This window comes from Choloepus didactylus, chromosome 4 (genome assembly GCF_015220235.1).
Source record: "Choloepus didactylus isolate mChoDid1 chromosome 4, mChoDid1.pri, whole genome shotgun sequence".
In the NCBI taxonomy this organism is placed as follows: domain Eukaryota; kingdom Metazoa; phylum Chordata; class Mammalia; order Pilosa; family Megalonychidae; genus Choloepus; species Choloepus didactylus.
Window position 1 is genome coordinate 51,322,177 of NC_051310.1, and position 17,829 is coordinate 51,340,005.

The following is a 17,829-nucleotide window of genomic DNA, read 5'->3' on the forward strand; positions in this document are numbered from 1 at the left end:
CCCCATTCTTTCTTTTGTTCTTTCATTTTCCATTCTGTGGTCCTCGAGGAGGCTGAGTTGTTGTTCAGCTTCCTCTAATCTTGTATTATGAGTATGCAGAGTCTTTTTAATTTGGCCAGCAGTTTCTTTTATTTCCATAAGATCTTCTGTTTTTTTTTTTTTTTTTTACTGTAGCAGTTTCTTCTTTATGCTCTTCTGGGGTCTTCTTTATGTCCTTTTTATCCTGTGCCATGCTCTCATTGTTTGTCTGTAGTTCTTTGATTAATTGCGCCAAGTACTGTGTCTCTTCTGATCTTTTGATTTGGGTGTTTGGGTTTGGGTTCTCCATATCGTCTGGTTTTATCATATGCTTTAAGATTTTCTGTTGTTTTTGGCCTCTTGACATTTCCTTTACTTGATAGGGTTCTTTCAGGTTATAAAAAATACCAGTCTCTAATTTGTCAGATCTACAGCTTGGTGGCATACACTTTCTCTAACTAGCCAGCAGATGGCGTCCGTGAGTCACCTGTTCCCCTCAAGTCAGTTTTCCCCAACTTTGTCTTTGTGGTGTGTGGGGATCTGATTCTTGTGGGGTTCAGTTGGTGCACTAAGTTTGGGTGTGGTGTTGGTGCTGTCCACCCTGAATGTGGGACGTGTGTCTGGGTGGTTAGGGAGGCAAGGAGCTTTAATAATCAAACCTCCCAGGTGTTCCCGGCAATTTAAGGCTGTTGCAAGAGTCTAAGCCTTCATTTCAGTCTTGCCACAGGTTGTCTCTGCCGCTGACCCACAAGTCCTTGGTATTGGCTTAGGGTCCCTAGGATTTCCAAGCGAGTCCCGCTTCTCAGCCATGCTCTTCTAGGACCTCTGCTGAGGGAAGGTTGTGCCATGTCACAAGTGCACGCTGGCCCTCCAGGGAAGCCCTGGGCCACCGGGCCATGCAAGGTCATTCCCAGCTTGATGCAAAGATGATTGGATGGGGCATGTTAATTTCCCCCTTTTTGCACAGCTCCGCCTTCCCAGCTCTGGGACAGTTAGCTGTGGGTGCACTAAATGCCACTGTCCATGGCCATTATTGTGGCATGTGTGCGGGACTGTGATAAACACTCCGTGTCACACTGGGTTTCTTGGCACGGCTCTGAGCTGTGGGTCCGGCCCCGGGCAGGAGCGTCCCCAGCCCGCCCGGGAGATGGCTGCAAGGGGCGCGGTTTCTTTCTCCTTTTAGCTCCCCTCTGACCCCCTGGCCCTGAGACAATCAGCAGCGGGTGTGGGAAGGGCTATCCTCCACCCCAGACACCGAGGCATTGGTACAGCCCGCTCCTGCAGTGCTTCACTGCACAGTTCTCCCCATTGTATCCACAGCCGCTCCTGAGTGTGTTTTTTTTTTTTTTAAAAGAGCTAGTCTGTCTGCAAACGCCAGCCCACAGTTTCCCCACTCCGCAGCGCAGCCTCTGGACTTTCAGCCGGGTCACTCACTTGTTTCAGAATGCAGACTCCTGGTTTCACCAAATGCATGGTCCCTGTGGATTTAGCATACCTTGTTCTGCTGGTGCATTGCTGGAACTGGGGTTCTGGGTTGCTTTCTGGTTTTTATCTAGTATTTTTCATGGAGGTGTTTTTTTGCCCTGTTTCACCTAGCCGTCATCTTAGGTTCCTCCCTAATTAACTCTTAATTGATCTAAGAGTTTGTCAGAGATCTTCCCTGATGATGAACTTGGAACTTTAATATTCTGTAATCCTTCATATGCTTTCTTGTCAGATTATAACTCTACTGTTTGAACTGTCTTCTTTATCCCTGCTTTGTATCTTTACTTCCTGCTTGCTTCATCCTAAGTCACCCTTTTATCTCCTCTGCTGTTTGTTCACTCCATGTTTTGATTTTCACCTATTCTATTCTTAGTTGTCCATTTGTGGCCATCTGTGCTTTATTTTAACTTCTCAGTGGGCAGGGACAGAGGTTGGTAGATGCAGAAAGTACAGCAGGGATTTAGAGAGGGGGATGGGATGAAATCTAATGTTGCGACCAACAAGGTGAAATCTAATGTTGTGACAAACAAAAGGTGAATGGAGGTAGGAAAAATTGAAGATTAGGTTTTAAATATCTGTTTAAAAATTTAAATAAATCATTTTGACAGTAATATAGTGTTATAAATAATGTTTACCTGAAATTTTGTGTCCTGGCATGTCAATCATATTTTTAAAGGCAGGATAGGAAAGATGTGACAGATTTTCTCTGGAGTTCATGTTCATTGCCACAACTCTATTCATTTTTAAATTGTAGAGTAACTTAGGAAATTGTATTAGCTAATAACCATGCAGGATGTCTGTTAAAAGCTAACAGATTCTTTACTTGAAATTGGGCATAAATCCAGTTCAAGCAGAAAACTCAAATGGAAGATCTAGCTCTCTTCTGAGTTCTGCAGGGTGCACTGATGAACTTTACAGAGCAGGAAAACGGGAATTGGGTGGATTTTTAATGTTGGCTTTGGTACAAATAAATAATGGGACCATAAGAAGTTAAAATTAGACCTGAATTGATTATAGCATTATAAATGTGGGTTAAAAAGGCAAAATCAGAAAACCACCCTGAGAAAATATTTAACTGAAAGAAAAAAATCCTAACAAATGTTTTGGATAAAATGTTATTTTTAAGCTCAATATATAACATAAATTACTGCTTAATAGAACATGCATAGAAATAATGTTACATAATTTTAATTGTTTCTGATATAGTACTTACATTATAAAAGTAAAATCTACTTGCATGATAGTTCCTTAACATAAAAGGGTTGATTTGAAACGTAAAACACAAGATATTCTTAAACATGCCAGCAATTTCACCAAAAGTTCATCTGAATGGAAGAAAGAAGTAGATGAAGTGGAAATTGAAATTAATTATTTAAACCAGGTATATATTTTGTTATATGTTTCTAGTGTTTGTATTAATGTATACATGTAATGGTTTGTTAGTTGATAGCCTTAAAATAACTATTTTCAAGAGAGTTTAAACTTGGAGAAAGGCTTAAAATAAGGCTTAAATTTGTGAAGTTAAAATTTGTTAAAATATTTATGTGTTCATATCTATCTCTATATACTGAGATTTTTTATTATAGGAATTGGATTATATGCTTTGGGAGCTGGTAAACTCAAATTCCACAGGGCAGGCCACAAGTTGGAAATTTCAGTAAACATGAAGTTGAATTCCCCAAGGGAAGCTGGCTGACTGAAGTAGAGGCAGAAATTCTTTCTGACTTCTGAAATCCTCAGTTCTGGCTTTTAAGACCCCCATCTGATTGGATGAGGAGACTCCCCACATTGCTGAGGGCAGTCTCCTTTGTTGATTGTACATGATCAGCCATAGATGCAATCAACAGATTATAGATGCATATTTAATACCCTCACAGTAACAATTGACCGGTGCTTGCTTGATCAAACAACTGGATACCATAAGCTAGTCAAGTTGATACATGAAATTGACCGTCACAGAACTTAATGGTTTTTTTCTATGAGTGTGTTTTAAATTCAATTTTTGTCTCTATATTTGAAATAAAATGAAATGTTTTTATGTTATCACTAAAAAATTGTCAGCAGGACTCTTCTCACACTTTGTAGGTGGTTCAGTTCAAAGGACTCATATTAACATATGGACCCAGTATTCTCTTGAGTAAAAAATTTACTTACAAATTTTTTGTGAAATTGGTTAGTCCTGGAAAGGTCTAAAATTATGCTGAGAATATTTCATTGGGAAAATAGTTATGATAATTTCTTTGCCTCAGATTATCTTTGGAGCCAAAATATGTTTTAGATACTGAGTATATTCAACTCTGTGAGTTTTGAGGAATATTTTAAACTTTTTTGCAGGGGGGAGAGTGGCTAAGGAAAGAAGATGAAGAAAAAAGATCTAGCTTAAGAACAGAAATTTAAAGGCATGAAAAGAGCTACAACAGTGTTGGGAAAAAAAGGGAACAAAGACTAAGTGGTTTAAAGAACTAAGTCTTGACAAATTTAATACTAACCATTATAATCTTTTCTGAGCTAGGCTAGTACTAGTATAGCCTTCAAGAAAAATGGTACAGAGTATTTTCTCGAATACATTTTTAGTGTCGTCCATTGAATTGTAGTGGCTTCCATTCACTCAGGTATGAGAATCCATCAATGTCACTTCCAAAAGGTGAGAAAGAATTGAATATAACACCTAATTTTCTAATTTTTTTTTTAAAATTGCATTAAAGATTGTATATTTATTACTCATAGGCACGAGGTACTAAAGTAACAGTAATGTCATGTTTTGTAATGAAGAGAAAGTGGATGCCATTTCCTTTAAAATAAATGATAGCTATATCCCTATGTATGGAATCAATGTCTACTTTGCTAACTTTTCTTTTTTTAAGAGAAGATAGATTCATTGAAATCTAGATTTGCTAATAGAGTTGTAAGGAAAAGCAAAAGGGGAATGATATATTGTTAATTTTGATTCTGTTTTAACAGCTTTCAACTAAAGATGACTAATACTACCAAAAACATATTTGTGAGGTAATTGTTTTGTTGTTTCTTTTTTTTTTTTTTTTTTTAGAAGATTACAAGACTTTATGAAACTAAGAATCTTTCGGAGACTATGGAAGAAAAGAATAAAAATAAAGAAAAAGGAAAGGAATTGAAAGAAAGGCATAGGTAAATTTTAAAATTGGATTTTATGTGAACAGATATTCTGGGTCTAAAAGTTTGATTCTTTACTTTTTCCTAAGCTACTAATATTTATATAATAACTAAATAATTTTTTGTGCAGACTATTTTCCACTCATTTCTGGTGAAGATTTTAAATTTATACGCTTAAGTATTATGGACTAATACTTAAATTTGCTTTTTATTTAGTAAGGCCAAGGATAATGTGTAGAGAGAAACTGGGTAGCAATGCACATCAATTTTTCTTTAACTGGTCAGTTGTACATTTCATCCAGTTTTCCATGATGGGTCAGCCATAGGAGTAAAACAGGAGAAGCAATGGTGGGAACAGAAATGTATTTACCTTTTTATTACCCTTTCACCAGTTCTTCCTTTGCCACAGAGAATGAAAGATGAGCCAAAAGGTGCTGCTGAATTGTGACTTCATGTGTTTCCTTTTCTTTCATTCATCAGTGGTGGCAGAAGAGATGGTGGAGGCATTAAAAAAAAAAAGATTGATTTTGCCTGTTAGTGGGTGACAGAGAAAAAAGTGCATTATTATTGCAGTTTCTGATAAACTTTCTACTTTTTCTCTTTCTACTGATACCCTTTTTCATTCTTCACAAATTCCTCTCCTCAGTCTTCACTATCCTTATCCTGATTTTTCAACACACGTCTCTCCCAAGTTAATTTCCCTGATTCCACTTCCCTGGATCTGTTATTTTCTTGATTCACCCAGTCCCATGTCTCACATCCACAGTAATTTTATAATGAAATTGAATGAAAAAAATAAGTCAATACATAGAATTTCACTCTATCAATTTTTTAATATTATAAAAGGTCTGTATATTGAGGGGAACTTAAATAACTATTTTGTCATTTTTACTCATTTTGATAGTGTTTATTCTCTTTCTTTAATTTAGGAAAAATTCAGTGAAATTATTCTTCCAGTGAAAAACTTGACCCATTTATGATTGTTACACTGGATTTTTTTCAATGATCTGTAATCATGCTAGTTCGATTTGCTTCTAAATATATATATATTTAAATTTGAAGTACTCTGGAACCTAAAATGTGCTATTTGTGGACAACAGTTTTGATTAAAATGTTTTTGATGTTTTAAAGAAGACTGATGATTATTATGTTTTAAAAAGCAGAATGTGATATACTGGGAATAGCATTGGACTTAATCAGGAAAAAATGTGTTTTAGCTCTGACCCTACTACAAGGTAATTTAATAACATCTGTTAGGGTCTCTGAAACTCAGTTTCATTATCTTCAAAATGAGAAGTTTTAATTATATATTGTCTAAATACCCCTTAAAATATCAATTTTTTATTTCGCTAAATATTTAATTCATTCTTCTCTTTAGAATTTTTGAAAATGATGAACATGCACCTGTTTTGAGTAAAAACCCTCAAAACACTCAACTACTTCTTCCTTATGAATCTCAGAATCTAGTCAGATCAATAAAAATGCATCCTTCAGAACCAAGAGTTACAGGTACAATATCTGTTTATTATTGGAAAACTTAATTTTCTTTGCTAACAGATAGAAGAAGAGATAGAAAAGGAGTTTTAGTTATTTTGTGTAAATAAGAACAAACAACACTGGAGGCCTAGAGACTCAGGAAAGTACCACTTTGATTCTGAGAGCAAACAAGATACGTCTTCTTATACCTAACTTTTTTCTCTTTCAGAAAGAAATTACACAATAAATAAAAAGTTTTCTGGTCTGGTTGCATAGCATTCAGAGGAGGGTGAATGATTATATGTTAAAGATTAATATTTTTCATTTGAAGTTATATTGTCAGTATTTGTGATTGTAGTGGGTAGTTGACTTTTGTTAATGATATCCCTTTAATTCGGTAGATCTGCAGATTAGATTAGCTACATTTTATCAGCCTGAATTTTTTTTTTTGTCGTTAATATTACCACTCTGTTTTTTTTTGGTTCCCCTTTATAAAGGTATGGTTTTCTCAGCTGGTTTTCATTTTACATTCATTGTTATTGTAATAACTTTTATATAGTGACAAGTTAAGAGTTATTTAATAATTTTACAACTCAGTATTTAAATTTAAGTTAAATATTCATGTACACTTGTTTTTTCAAATTACAAGGTTAGCATACATATTGGGCACGATGTATGATTCTGTCTCTGGAATTGAAGTAATATTGTTTAATAAACTAGGTAAAAAAGAAGAAAGTTCTGTGAACCAGTCAAAGCTTGCCAATATTGACTTCAGACAAAAAGAAAATGATACACATGTATGTATGTCTCTTTTAATAGTATAAAATAAATATTCATAAAGAATGAGATAATGAATGTACTGTACTTAGGACACAGGATTTGTTTTTATTTTTGTTTAGGAGTTGTGAAATAAATCAGCCATTTGTATAACTTCAGAGTCTAAAAAAGAAAGGGGTTTCAGTATGGCAGTCTGAGCATATACTGGTTAGCCATACCCCTAAACCTTACCCCCCAAAATAATAAAAAAGCTATTCTAAAATATCAGATTTACACCCGGTAGAACAAAAACTGTGAGAAATCTCTGAAAGAGGAAAACAGGATTGGATTGAAGAGGGATATTGTAGCCCAGTTATACATTAGGAGAATACTACTGCAGAAGGTACCAGTCCAGGCACAATGAATAGGGTAATTCTTTGGGTTACTCCCCTGGGAATTAGTTTAGTTAACACCTGTTCATTCCCTATCCACTCTGCCTTTGGCCTGGCATCAGCAAAATGGGGTAACTATCTCTAGGTGGAAGTGGTGAGTATGAGTGCTTGGCTTAGAGTGACAGGTAGTGCCCTGAATAGTCTTGATGCCTATGAAGAACAAGGAGCATGCTACCCAGAAAGCCAGCTGCTAGTATGGCACATCTCTGTCTTCCCCCATTCTTCTTGGAAATAGTTCAGAGAACAATCCTCAATGAAAATTTTACTTTTTTCTTTTATTCATTCATAGTCAATACAGATATAGGGCAGTGTGACTAAAGTAATTGGTAGAACTTACTGTTAAGTCTAAATATGTACTAATTATAAAATTTTTTAAATCTGGTGTTAAAATTCCAGATAATAACAATATGGGATGATGGTGGGAAGAAAAATGAGGAAAACAAAACTTTAAAGTTCTTTTTTTGGTTGGAGATGGTGTTAGAAGATATGAGTACTCTATATATGTTAGGAAAATATTAATTTATGTATGTATGTAAAACATTTAAGGGTAACCAGTAGAAGAGAAATGGAATATGTAAGTTTTAAAAGAGTAGGGGAAAAAAAGATAAAGCAAAGCACACTTAATCAATGCAGCAAAAGGTAGGAATGGTAAGATAAAAGTAAACAGCTAAGAAGCATAGTAAATAGAAAACAAATAAGATGCCAGAAATAAGTCCAGATAAATCAAGAATCATAATAATGTGACTGGGTTAATACCTCGTTTAAATACAAAGGCACTTCTATGAGATATGTAAACAAAGTTCAGCTATATAGTATTAAAAGAGAACAGTGGAAGCAACTTGACAAATGAAGGCTGGAAAAAAAAGCATTGAAAATATTTACCAGGCAAATGCAAACAAAAACAAAGTCAATGTAACAATATTAATATCATACAAAACAGAATTCAAGATGAAAAGCATTAAAAGGGATAAATAAATATTTCCTTTTTCAAAAAAGAAAAATTCACCAAGAAGTCATGAGAACCATGATGTACCAAATTATACAGCTTCAAAATGATACCGAACAAAAGCAGTGATTTCTCTGCCTCATGCACTCCAATGACCAATTCCTGAGACGCTGGGTTTCAAAGAGAGACAGAGTTTATTGTTAAGCACGAAGCAAGAGAATAGAAGGCCTATTGGCCTAAAAATCTGTCTCCCCGAACTGCAGTAACTCTTGATAGTTTTATACTATCAAAAGATGGGCAGGTTTTAGGACAGTGAGCACAGTGGTTCTAGATGGTGTAATTAGAGGTGATCTAATTATTGAGCACGCGCAGATTGATTATGTGCTTAGTCACAGGACATATATAAGAAAATGGCGGCCTTCATGTGATGATGCGCATGATTTTTAGTATTATAATGAGGTATAAGTCACTTATAGTTTAAAGTTTAAGCTATTGTGCATGTCAGGTGGGCTACTTTTGGTTGGATCCAGCTTCATCTAGCAAGATAGTTTAGGAATTGGAATGGGTTAGTTCTGGGTGACTCAAGTTCCTTCATTAATAAACAATAGGGGCTGTTTTTTGTGATCATTAGACTATAAAGTTGAAAAACAGGATACTGAGATATAAGTGGGGGCCAGTCACAAGGTTTTTATAATCACAAGATAAAGACTGTATAGTTACACACCATTATCAAAGATCAAGGCAGCTGGACCACAGTTTAGGAATCTCAGGCATTTCCCTTTGGTCATTTTACAATATATGATAAAGTAAGAAAGCATCTATATAATGATTCAGTAATCATAATTGTTAGTTATTAACTGTCGGTTACAACTACATATAAAGCAAAAATTGATAGAATTCCAGAGAAACTATTGAATCCACAGTTACAACAGGACACTTGAATATAGCTCGTTTTAAAAAGGTATTGACTGTAAGTTTAGGGGTTGAGTTTGGCTACATGAGAAACAATACAAAACCAAACCAATAAAATAATAGCATCTTAAACAAGATAAAGATTCATTTTTCTCTTACCTGCCATTAAGTTCTAAAGTAGGTGGTTTGGGTTCAGATCTGATAACACAATATCAATATGTCACATGATTAATCTATATTTTCTTTTCTGCTATCCTTAGTGCTTAGCTTTCACCTCAAGGTCACCTCCATGTTCAAAAGATAACCATTGCAGTTTGCCATTATATTTGCTTTCCAGGCAGGAAGGAGGAAGCAGAGCAAGAGCTAGCTGAGTCAGCCCCATTTTTAAGGATTTTTCCTAGAAGCTCCTTAAACAATTTATAATGTTCCCTTAAAGAAACAAATTCATCAAAGTTAAAAACTTTTGTATGGCAAGAGACACTAATAAAGTTAAAAGACAATACAGAATGAGCAAAGGATTAGCATTCAGAGATTATAAAAAGAAGTAATAATTCTTATAAATTAACAATAACACAAACAATAAAAAATGGCCAAAGTATAAGAAGGTGAATTATTGAAAAGGAAAGGCAAAGGGTCACTAGGCGTAACAAAATACTTGACCACAGGAGTACAGAGAAATGCAAGTTAAACCAAGATACCTGATTTTACCTATCAGATTTACAGACATTTGATAGTATCTCCTGAGGTAAAGGGTAGTGTTAGTGTAATTTGGTATCACCATGTTGGTGGGCATACCCAGCAATTTCTCATCTTGTTATCTACTCTAGAATACTTGAATATGTGTACCAGGAGACATATTACAAACGTGTATATTGTTTAAAATACATCACAACATTTACAGCACTTGTTCTTTAAGGGAAATTGACCGTTTTTTCATATGATATAAAAGCACAATAAGTTGACAGAATTAAGAACGACTGCTATAACAAAAATATATGGATACAATTTCCTATTAAGATAAAAAGATTTTCCTTTTGGGTCAAATAACAAAAATCAGAGACTCTTCAAAATGAGTGACTCAGGAAGAGTGAAATGCATATTAGACAATGCAATAATTGTATTAGTAATTAGTAAAGCAGTAGTCCAGTTATTACTATTAACCAAATTTTAGTTAAAGATGAAAATGAAGTATTAGTTCTTTCATAAGTAGATATGAAAGAAAGTTTCAGGCTATTTAATCTCTTAACCCATTGTTTAGCTTTTCTGAATTGAACTTGAGAAATCATGTAATAAATTGAGAAAATGTTAGAAGTTGCTTGATTAGTCAATATGGGACAAAGTTAAACAAGGTTTGCCTTAAATATAGACATGCTCCCATGAATATTTATGCTTGTCAAAAATATCAAGCTTCTTGAGAGTCTTAAACCTTTTATGTTTCCCAGCATTTGACTTAATGTTTTGTATAGATTTCAATTAATGTTTTTAGTTGTTGATAATGATTATGATGAGGGTGGCAATGCTAATAAAATGAGAGAAACCTGAGTAGCCATGGCAAGCAAAAAAATTTTGTTGTTTTTATGTAGCCAATTCTAATGCTTGGTTTCTTTGTTCAGGTATTTAATGACCCTGCTGTGAGTAGCCATTTAAAATGTTCACATGTTCCAGCTATTAAAAATTCACAAAATTTTATGCAATTCAGGTAACTTTAAAAACTAATAAAATGCTTTAATTTCTGAAATAATTTATGAACATCAACTCAACAAATAATATAAAATTATACTTATTGCATTTTAGATTGTTAACTCCACAGAAACAATCAAATTGCAGTCAGTGGTTTGGAAAAGGAGATGGAGGTACTTGCTGTTTGTGTTTTTCCTGAGAAGTGGGGGTAACAAATTATAAAAGGGTTTTATACTATTTAAATGAATTATTTGGATTCAAATAATTCAAAACTGACGATGCATGCCAGTTTGTGTGTTTGTGTGTGTGTTTTGGTGATGTCAGTAGTTTTTATTTTAGTCATTCTGATTTATTAGTTTTGACCTTTGTCAAAAATAAATATATTATTTATCAAATAACATTAAGTCACAATGAAATAAAAATGATCCATGGTGCTCAAAGGCAAAATAACACACACACAAGAAATTGTTCAAGCAACTTTTAAAAAATGAATTTTGGTAATGAACACCACTGGTTTCATTGATTCTCTCTATTGCTTCTTATTCTCTGTTTCATTTATCTCCTCTCTAATCTTTGTTATTTCCTTTCTTCTGCTCATTTTGGGTTTAGCTTGCTTTTCTTTTTCTAGTTTCTCCAGTTGTGAGGTAGGTCTCTGATTTAAATCTTTCTCTTTTTTGTTAATGTAGGCTTTTAGAACTATGAATTTCTGTCATAGCATTGCCTTTGCTGCATCTCATAAGTTTTGGTGTGTTGAATTTCATTTTCATTTGTCTGAAGATATATCCTAATTTCCCTTGATGTCTTCTTTGATTTATTGGTTGTTTAAGAATATATTGCTTAGTTTTCTCATGTTTGTGAATTTCCAATTCTCCCTCTGTTACTGATTTCTAGCTGTATTCCATGTGCATTAGAGAAGAATATGTATTCCACTTTTCTTGGGTGAAGTGTTCTATGTATGTCTGTTGATTTATGGTATCATTCAAGTCTTCTATTTCTTGGTTGATTTTCTGCCTAGATGTTCTATCCATTATTATTTTTTTAAACTTTATCGAAAAATTAAAAACAAACAAACAACATTTCAACCAAAACAAAAAAAGGGAATAAGAAAAACAACCTAAAATAACTACATTGCTTCCAACATGTTCCTTCCATAACCCCCTGAAATTAACAAACCGTAGTCATTCCTGAGCATTCCCATAACATTAAGATTATCCTCCATAACTTATCTGTTCTTATTAGATTATTGTTCCACTTCACTAGTTGGTGTCTGTTGTTAGGTCCCCTACATTCTACGATATAAAACATTTATTTTACGTTTTTCACAGAGTTCACGTTAGTGGTAACATACAATAGCTCTTTTTGTGCCTGGCTTATTTCACTCAGCATTATGTCTTCAAGATTCATTCATGTTGTCATGTTTCACGACCTCATTCCTTTTTACTGCCACGTAGTATGCCATCATGTCTATGTACCACATTTTGGAAGGATATTTGGATTGTTTCCGTCTCGACAATTGTGAATAATGCCGCTATGAACATTGGTGTGCAAATATCTGTTCGTGTCACTGCTTTCAGATCTTTCAGGTATATACCGAGAAGTGAAATTGCTGGGTTGAAGGGTAACTCGGTATCTAGTTTTCTAAGGAGCTGCCAGACTGTCTTCCAGAGTGGCTGTACCATTATACAGTCCCACCAACAACAGAGTTCCAATTTCTCCACATCCTCTGCAGCATTTGTAGTTTCCTGTTTGTTCAATGGCAGCCATTCTAATTGGTGCAAGATGATATCTCATTGTGGTCTTAATTTGCATCTCCCTAATAGCTAGTGAAGATGAACATTTTTTCATGTGTTTTTTTGGCATTTTCATTTCCTCTTCAGAGACATGTCTTTTCATATCTTTTGCCCATTTTATAATTGGGCTGTTTGTACTGTTGTCATTGAGTTGTGTGATATCTTTATATATGCAAGATATCAGTCTTTTATCAGATACGTTTCCAAATATTTTTTCCCTTTGAGTTGGTTGCCTCTTCACTTTTTGTCAAAGTCATTTGAGGTACAGAAGCTTTTAATTTTGAGCAATTCCCATTTATCTATTTTTTCTTTTGTTGCTTGTGCTTTGGGTGTAAGGTCTAAGAAGTGACCTCCTAATCAAGGTCTTGAAGATGTTTCCCTACATTGTCTTCTAGGAGTTTTATGGCATTGTTTCTTATATTGAGGTCTTTGATCCACTTTGAGTTAATTTTTGTGTGGGGTATGAGGTAAGGGTCCTCTTTCATTCTTTTGGATATGGATATCCAGTTCTCCCAGCCCCATTTATTGAAGAGACTGTTATGTCCCAGTTCATTGGCTTTGGGCACCTTATCAAAGATCAGTCAACCATAGATCTGGGGGTCTATTTACAAATTCTCAGTTTGATTCCATTGATCAATATGTCTCTCTTTGTGCCAATACCATGCTGTTTTGACTACTTTGGCTTTATAGTAAGCTTTGAAGTCAGGAAGTGTAAGTCCTCCCACTTCGTTTATCTTTTTTAGAATGTTTTTAGCAATTCGGGGCATCTTTCCCTTCTCAATAAATTTAATTACTAGGTTTTCCAAGTCTGCAAAGTATGTTTTTGGAATTTTGATTGGAATTGCATTGAATCTATGAATGAGTTTGGGTAGAATTGACATCTTAACAACATTTAGCCTTCCTATCCATGAACATGGAATACTTTTCCATCTTTTTAGGTCCCCTACTATTTCTTTTAGTAGTTAAGTAAGTTTCTATGTAAAGGTCTGTTCTAGTTTGTTAATGCTGCCAGAATGCAAAACACCAGAAATGAATTGGCTTTTATAAAGGGGTTTATTTGATTACACAATTACAGTCTTAAGGCCATAAAGTGTCCAGGGTAATGCATCAGCAGTTGGGTACCTTCACTGGAGGATGGCCAGTGGCATCTGGAAAACCTCTTTTAGCTGGGAAGGCACATGGCTGGTGTCTGCTCCAAGTTCTGGTTTCAAAATGGCTTTCTCCCTGGATGTTCCTCTCTAGGTTGCAGCTCCTCTTCAGAATGTCACTCTCAGTTGCTCTTGGGGCATTTGTCCTCTCTTAGCTTCTCTGGAGCAAGAGTCTGCTTTCATCAGCCATCTTCAAACTGTCTCTTGTCTGTGGCTTCTTTCTCAACTCCTGTGCATTCTTCAAAGTGTCCCTCTTGGCTGTAGCTCCTTTTTGAAATGTCACTCACAGCTGCACTGAGTTCCTTCTGTTTGTCAGCTCATTTATATGACTCCAGTGATTTAATTTAGACCCACCCTGAATGGGAGGGGTAACACCTCCATGGAAATTATCCAGTCAGAGTCATCACCCATGGGTGGGGCACATCCCCACGGAAACACTCAAAGATTTACAATCTAATCAACACTGATATGTCTGCCCACACGAGAATTATATCAAAGATAATGGCATTTTGGGGGACATAATACAAGGTCTTTTACATCCTTGGTTAAGTTTATTCCTAGGTCCTTGACTTTTTTAGTTGCTATTGAGAATGGAATCCTTTTTGAGTGTCTCTTCAGTTAAGTCATTTAAGTGTATAGGAACATTACTGACTTATGTGCATTAATCTTGTTCCTGCTATTTTGCTAAATTTGTGTATTAGCTCAAGTAGCTGTGTCATCTGTTTCTCAAGGTTTTCCAAATATAAGATCATATCGTCTGCAAACAATGACAGTTCTACTTCTTCCTTTCCAATTTGGATGCCTTTTATTTCTTTGTCTTGCCACATTGCTCTGGCTAGCACTTCTAGCACAGTGTTGAATAACAGTGGTGACAGCGGGCATTCTTGTCTTGTTCCTGATCTTAGAGGGAGGGCTTTCAGTCTCTCGCCATTGAGTATCATGCTGGCTGTGGGTTTTTCATATATGCCCTTTATCATATTGAGGAAGTTTCCTTCAATTCCTACCTTTTGAAGTGTTTTTATCAAAAAAGAATGCTGGATTTTGTTGAACGCTTTTTCAGCATCTATTGAGATGATCATTTAATTTTTCCCTTTTGATTGGTTAATGTGTTTTATTACCTTGATTGATTTTCTTGTGTTGAACCATCCTTGCATGCCTGGAATGAACCTCACTTGGTCATGGTGTATGATTTTTTTAATGTGACTTTGGATTCAATTTAAAGTATTTTGTTGAGAATTTTTGTGCCTATATTCGTGAGGGAGATTGGCCTGTAGCTTTCCTTTCTTGTAGCATCTTTACCTGCTTTTAGTATTAGAGTGATGTTAGCTTCATAAAATGAGTTAAGTACTGTTCCATTTTCTTCAGTTTTTTGAAAGAGTTTAAGATTGGTGTCAGTTCTTTTCTGAAAGTTTGGTAGAATTTCCCTGTGAAGCCATCTGGCCCTGGGCTTTTATTTGTGGGAAGCTTTTTGATGACTGATTGGATCTCTTTCCTTGTGATTGGTTTGTTGAGGTCTTCTCTTCTCTGGTCAGTCTAGGTTGTTCATATGTTTCCAGGAAATCATCCATTTCCTTTACATTATCTAGTTTGTTGGTGTATAGTTGTTCATAGTATCCTCTTATGATTTTTTAAATTTCTCTTGGATCCACAGTAATGTCCCCTCTCTCATTTATTATTTTGTTTATTTGGGTCTTCTCTCTTTTTTATTTTGTCTGTCTAGCTAAGGGCTTTTCAGTCTTGTTGATCTTCTCAGAGAACCAACTTTTGGTTTTATTTATTGTCTCATTTTTTTGGTCTCGATATTTATTTCTGCTTTAATCCTTGTTATTTTTTTTTTCTTCTACTTGGTTTAGGATTAGTTTGTTGTTCATTTTCTAGCTTTTTCAGTTGTTCCATTTTTTCTTTTATTTTAGCTCTTTTTTCCTTTTTAATGAATGCATTTAGAGCTTTAAATTTCCCCCTCAATACCACCTTTGCTGCATTCTATAAGTTTTGATATGTTGTGCTCTCGTTTTCATTCGTCTCTAGATATTTAGCAATTTCGTGTGCTGTTTCTTCTTTAACCCACTGATTGGTTAGGAATGTATTGTTTAACCTCCAGATATTTGTGAACGTTCTAGTTATTGACTTCTAGTTGTATTCCATTGTGATCAGAGAATGTGCTTTGAATAATTTAAATCTTTTTAAATTTATTGTGACTTGTTTTATGCTGCAGCATATGATCTACCCTGGAGAAAGTTCCATGAGCACTAGGGAAGAATGTGTATCCTCGTGATTTGGTATATAATGTACTATGTGCATGTCTGTTAAGTCAAATTCATTTATCACATTTCTTTAGGTTTTCAGTTTACTTATTGGTTCTCTGTCTGGTTGATCTATCTATAGGAGAGAGTGATGTAGTGAAGTCTCCCACAGTTATGAAAATATCTATTGCTTCCTTCAGATTTGCCAGAGTTTGTCTCATGTACTTTGGGGCTGTTATTTCTCCTTGTTGAATTGTCCCTTTCATTAGTATATAGTGACCTTCTTTGTCTCTTATAACATCCTTGCATTTAAAGTCTATTTTATCTGAGATTAGTATTGCTACTCCTGCTTTCTTTTGGCTGTAGCTTGCATTGAATATTTTTGTCCATCCTTTCACTTTCAATTTCCTTGTGTCTCTGGGTTTAAGATGAGTCTCTTGTAAGCAATATATTGATGGTTCATGTTTTTAAATCCATTCTGCCAATCTATATCTTTTAATTGGGGAGTTTAATCCATTCACATTCAGTGTTATTACCGTGAAGGCAGTTCTTGAATCATCCATCGTATCCTTTGTTTTTTATTTGTCAGATGTATTTTTTTCCCATTCTCTCTTTATTTCCTTTAGCGTACCCTTACTAAAACTCTTTAGTTCTGTGCCCTTCTCCAGACCTCTCTCTCCTGTCTTCTTTCTCAGCCAGTAGGGCAAGTCTCTTGTTAGCAAATTCTCTTAGCATTTGTTTGTGAAGATTTTAAGCTCTCCCTCGAATTTGAAGGAGAGCTTTGCTGTATAAAGAATCCTTTGTTGGCAGTTTTTCTCTTTTAGAATTTTAAGTATGTCATACAACTGCCTTCTTGCCTTCATGATGACCGCAGAGTAGTCTCTACTTAATCTTATGTTATTTTCCTTGTATGTGATGAATCGCTTCTCTTCCTGTGTTCAGAACTTACTCCTTCTCTTCAGCATTTGACAGTCTATTCAGAATATGTCTGGAGTGGGTTTATTTGGATTTATTCTGTTTGGAGTTTGTTGGGCATCTATGATTTGTGTATTCATGTCGTTTAGAAGGGTTGGGAAGTTTGCCCCAACTATGTCTTTGAATACTCTTCCTAGTCCTTTACCCTTGTCTTTCCCTTCTGGAACACCAGTGATTCTTATATTTGTGTGTTTCATGTGGTCCATCATTTCCTTGAGATCCATTTCATGTTTTTCGATTTTTTTCACCATTCATTCTTTTGTGCTTTCACTTTCCAACACACTTTCTTCAAGTTTGCTTATTCTTTCCTCTGCTTCTTCAAATCTGGTGTTATGTGTTTCAAGAATCTTTTAAATTTGATCAACAGTTTCTTTTATTTCCATAAGATCCACTATTTTTTAATTTACTCTTGCGAATTCTTGTTTATGCTCTTCTAGGGTCGTCTTGATGTCCTTTATATCCTGAGCCATGGTATTAGTGTTTGTGATTACTTCTTTGATTAATTTCTCCAAGTTCTCTGTCTCCTCTAGTTTTTTAATTTGGGCATTTGGGTTATCCGTATCTTCTGGTTTCTTCATATGCTTTATAATTTTCTGTTGTTTTTGGCCTCTTGGCTTTTAATTATCGCAATAAGGTTCTTTTAGGATATGCAGGCTTATTTAAACAATTATCTATAGTTTGATAGAGCTACAGCTTGGTGGAGTGTACTTTCCCTGACCTACCAGCAGATGGTGCTCCCAAGCCCCCTCTTACCCTCAAGCCAGTTCTCCTCAACTTTGTCTGTGTAATGAGTGGGGGCCCATACCATGTGGGGGTCCA

At 35.1% G+C, this 17,829-nt stretch overlaps 1 protein-coding gene across 1 annotated transcript in view; it reads left to right on the forward strand.

The window, feature by feature from the left end:
* The window catches only part of C4H14orf39 (chromosome 4 C14orf39 homolog), a 72,757-nt gene that overhangs the window by 25,137 nt on the left and 29,791 nt on the right, over positions 1–17,829 (forward strand). The window contains exons 7-12 of the mRNA XM_037835331.1: positions 2,764–2,884; positions 4,550–4,641; positions 6,011–6,141; positions 6,829–6,905; positions 10,788–10,873; positions 10,969–11,027. Coding sequence (XP_037691259.1) covers positions 2,764–2,884; positions 4,550–4,641; positions 6,011–6,141; positions 6,829–6,905; positions 10,788–10,873; positions 10,969–11,027 — 566 coding nt within the window. The remainder of the gene's footprint in view (positions 1–2,763; positions 2,885–4,549; positions 4,642–6,010; positions 6,142–6,828; positions 6,906–10,787; positions 10,874–10,968; positions 11,028–17,829) is intronic.